The sequence below is a fragment of the Beta vulgaris genome, chromosome 4 (genome assembly GCF_026745355.1).
Source record: "Beta vulgaris subsp. vulgaris cultivar EL10 chromosome 4, EL10.2, whole genome shotgun sequence".
Taxonomy (NCBI): domain Eukaryota; kingdom Viridiplantae; phylum Streptophyta; class Magnoliopsida; order Caryophyllales; family Amaranthaceae; genus Beta; species Beta vulgaris.
Window position 1 is genome coordinate 29,999,843 of NC_079205.1, and position 3,271 is coordinate 30,003,113.

The 3,271-nt window shown below is 47.6% G+C and overlaps 1 protein-coding gene across 1 annotated transcript; it reads right to left on the reverse strand.

Annotated features, from left to right (window-relative positions):
- Nucleotides 1-1,570: 1,570 nt before the first annotated feature.
- Nucleotides 1,571-3,258, reverse strand: LOC130591111 (uncharacterized). Its single transcript, XM_057394028.1, has 2 exons — nt 2,974-3,258; nt 1,571-2,860 (listed from the first exon to the last, which is right to left on the reverse strand). The coding sequence occupies exons 1-2, from the start codon at nt 3,256-3,258 to the stop codon at nt 1,571-1,573; spliced, it is 1,575 nt and encodes a 524-aa protein (XP_057250011.1).
- Nucleotides 3,259-3,271: the final 13 nt, after the last annotated feature.

Consider the following 3,271-nt stretch of genomic DNA (forward strand, 5'->3'; position numbering starts at 1 on the left):
ATGGCGTACTGGAAACTATTCCCTTCCGGACTTGTCATAACTATCCCGGCTCCTGAGCCGCTATCAGCAGCGGATCCATCTACTTCCAATAGCCAGCTCTCTTTTTGTTCTACTTCCTCCTCTTCATATGAGGCCTCTACCACGAAATCTGCCAAGGCTTGAGCTTTGATGGCGGTTCTAGGCTTGTATTGTATGTCATACTCAGATAATTCTACGGCCCATTTCAGCAGACGACCCGAGCTGTCCATATTCTGAAGAGCTTTTTCCAGTGGTTGATTTGTGAGCACCTGAATAGGATGGCAATCGAAGTATGTCCTGAGTTTCCTGGCTGCTATGATGACTGCCAAGGCCATCTTCTCCACCAGCTGATAACGGCTTTCTGGGCCGTTAAGGATGTGGCTGATGAAGTATATGGGTCGCTGTCTCTTCTCCATCTCTACCAATAGTACGGCCGCGACCGTCTTTGGCGACGCAGAGACATACAGCTGCAATGTCTCTCCTGTTTCAGGCCTTGTGATGGTTGGTAATTCTTTCAAATGCTCTTTTACGGCCGCGAAGGCCTTGCTCTGTTCTTCCCCCCCACTCAAATTTTTTTTTCCCCTCAACAAAGCGAAGAAAGGCAGGGCCTTATCTGCTGACTTGGAGATGAACCGAGTGAGGGACGCCATTCTTCCAGTTAATCTCTGGATATCCTTCACCCCTTTTGGTTCTGGCAGGTCCATGATTGCCTGGACCTTTTCTAGGTTCGCGTCTATTCCTCTTTTGCTGACAAGAAAACCTAAAAATTTTCCTGCTTTTACTCCAAACACACATTTCTTGGGGTTGAGTTCATCTGGTACTTTCTTAACGTTCTGAACGTTTCAGCGAGATCTTCTAGGTGTTCGCGGTCAGTTTTGCTTTTGACAATGGAGTCGTCAACATAAGCTTCTATGTTTCTGCCTCGCTGATCCGCGAACACTTTATCCACCAACTTCTGATAAGTGGCTCCGGCATTACGAAGCCCAAAAGGCATCGCCTTATAATTGTAAACTCCACAATCTGTTATAAATGCTGTCTTCTTTCTATCTGCTTCGAGTAGGCTGATTTAATGATATCCTGAAAATGCATCCATAAAGCTCATCAGAGCATGACAGCTAGTAGAGTCTCCTAACTGGTCTATCCTAGGCAAGGGATATCAATCTTTAGGGCAGGCCCTATTGAGGTCTGTGAAGTCTACACACATTCTCCACTGCCCGTTAGATTTCTTTACCATGACGACATTAGCCAGCCATTTAGGGTAGTCACATGGCTCAATGAAACCTGCCGCCAATAATTTGTCTACCTCTTCTTTTATGGCCTTGTTCTTTTCGGCCAAAAAATTTCTCTTCTTCTGCTTGATAGGACGGACGGTATTATCCACATTTAAACGATGGGCTATCACAGAAGGGTCTATCCCGGGCATCTCATCTGCAGAGGACACGAAGACATCTGCATTTTTCCTCAGGAGAGCCACCAAATTGATCCTAACCTCTGGATCCATATCTGCCCCTACAGCTACCGTCCTGGTTGGATCTTCCGCCAGCATCTCCTGCTAAGTTTCCCCATTAGGCTTTGGCCTTGGCGCATCCTCTGGCCTGGCCTCTAACTCTTCCATTGATACCTCCATCATTTTTTCTTTATCTTTCTCCGACTCCTTCTCTTCTTGCTCATTCACCGCGGCCCTTCTCTGAGCCCTTCTCTGCATCCTCCTGGCTGGGTGCTTGAGAGTCGTCAAATAGCATGATTTTGCTGCCTCCTGGTTCCCCCTAAACTTAGCTGTCGTCCCTTCATTAGTGACGTACAGCATTGTCAGGTGATAAGTGGAGACGATACCTTGAACGTCATGAATCAGAGGACGCCTCACTATGGCATTATAGGCACCAGGGACATCAACCACCAGGAATTCAGTCATAACATCTCGGACTTCACTGCCGTCTCCAATCCGGACCGAGAGACTTACAAAACCTTCCGGAGTCACAGACGCCCCAGTGAATCCTATCACAGGATATCGGACAGGCTTTAGATATTCTCGCCCTATCACCAGCTTTTCAAATGTTGAGAGGTATAGGATGTTGGCGGAGCTGCCTCCGTCAACCAGGATTCTATGGACTAGGCAGTTCGAAATTTTCAAAGTGACCACCAGCGGGTCGTCATGAGGGAAAACCACATGCTCTGCATCCTTCAGTGTAAAAGACATTACCGGCATTGCTGGCGGTCGCCTCCATTTCATACTCTTATTAAAATTGACCTGGTGCCTGAATTCCTTCAGACTGGCCTTAGCTCCATTCACACTACCTCCATGGACAGGTCCGCCACTGATGACGTGAATTTCACTGATCCTTGATTGAACATTCTTGTTAACTGGTTTTACGAGATCTCCTTCCTTTGTCTGCACTTTGTACTGGCTGAAATAACCTCTTCTTATCAAATCTTCTAAGTTATCTTTCAAGTGACGACAATCTTCTGTGAGATGGCCGTGATCCCCGTGGAAATCACACCACTTCCTCTTATCACGGTTTTTATGAAACATAGGCTTAGGACGCTGCCATTTGTCGCTATCCTTGTTTTTCAGAAAGATCTGACTTCTTGAGGTAGTTAGTTGAGTGTATGCGTCAAATCTGTCCTTGCGTTCACTCCCTTCTCGACCGCTCCTCTCACGATCCCTGCGATTGCGGTCATACCTCTCACCATCCCTTTCTCGGTCATCTCCTCTTTTTACCATGTGTGATTCTTGCCTCCTGTCATCTCGGCCTCGATCAGCTTCACGGCTCTTATCTTTTTTCTGCTTATCCTCCTTCTTCTCAGATTCACGGTTGCCCACAGCTTTGTCAAACTCCTCCCTCTGATATAATCATTGGCCTTGCCCAGGACGGGACCCAGAGTGGTGTAAGACTTACGGCCCAGGTAATTCCGAAATGGCGACCCCTCCTTGAGTCCGGTCATCAGAGCTAGCACCGCTACATCTTGCTGTAACCGTGGGATTGAGACGGCCTCAACATTAAAACGGCTAATATAATCCCTTAAACTCTCATTAGCCCCCTGCTTGAGAGATAGCAGTTCTCCCGTAGTACGCTCGCGGCGTCTGTTACTAACAAAGTGAGTGCTGAATGTGGACGACAGCTGGGAGAAGCTAGAAATGCTACCTGGTTTGAGACTCTTGAACCATGTCTGGGCTATGCCTGTCAATGTAGACGGGAATACCTTGCACCATATGGCGTCCACGTCAGTGTAAAGGAACATGTGGCCNCACGAG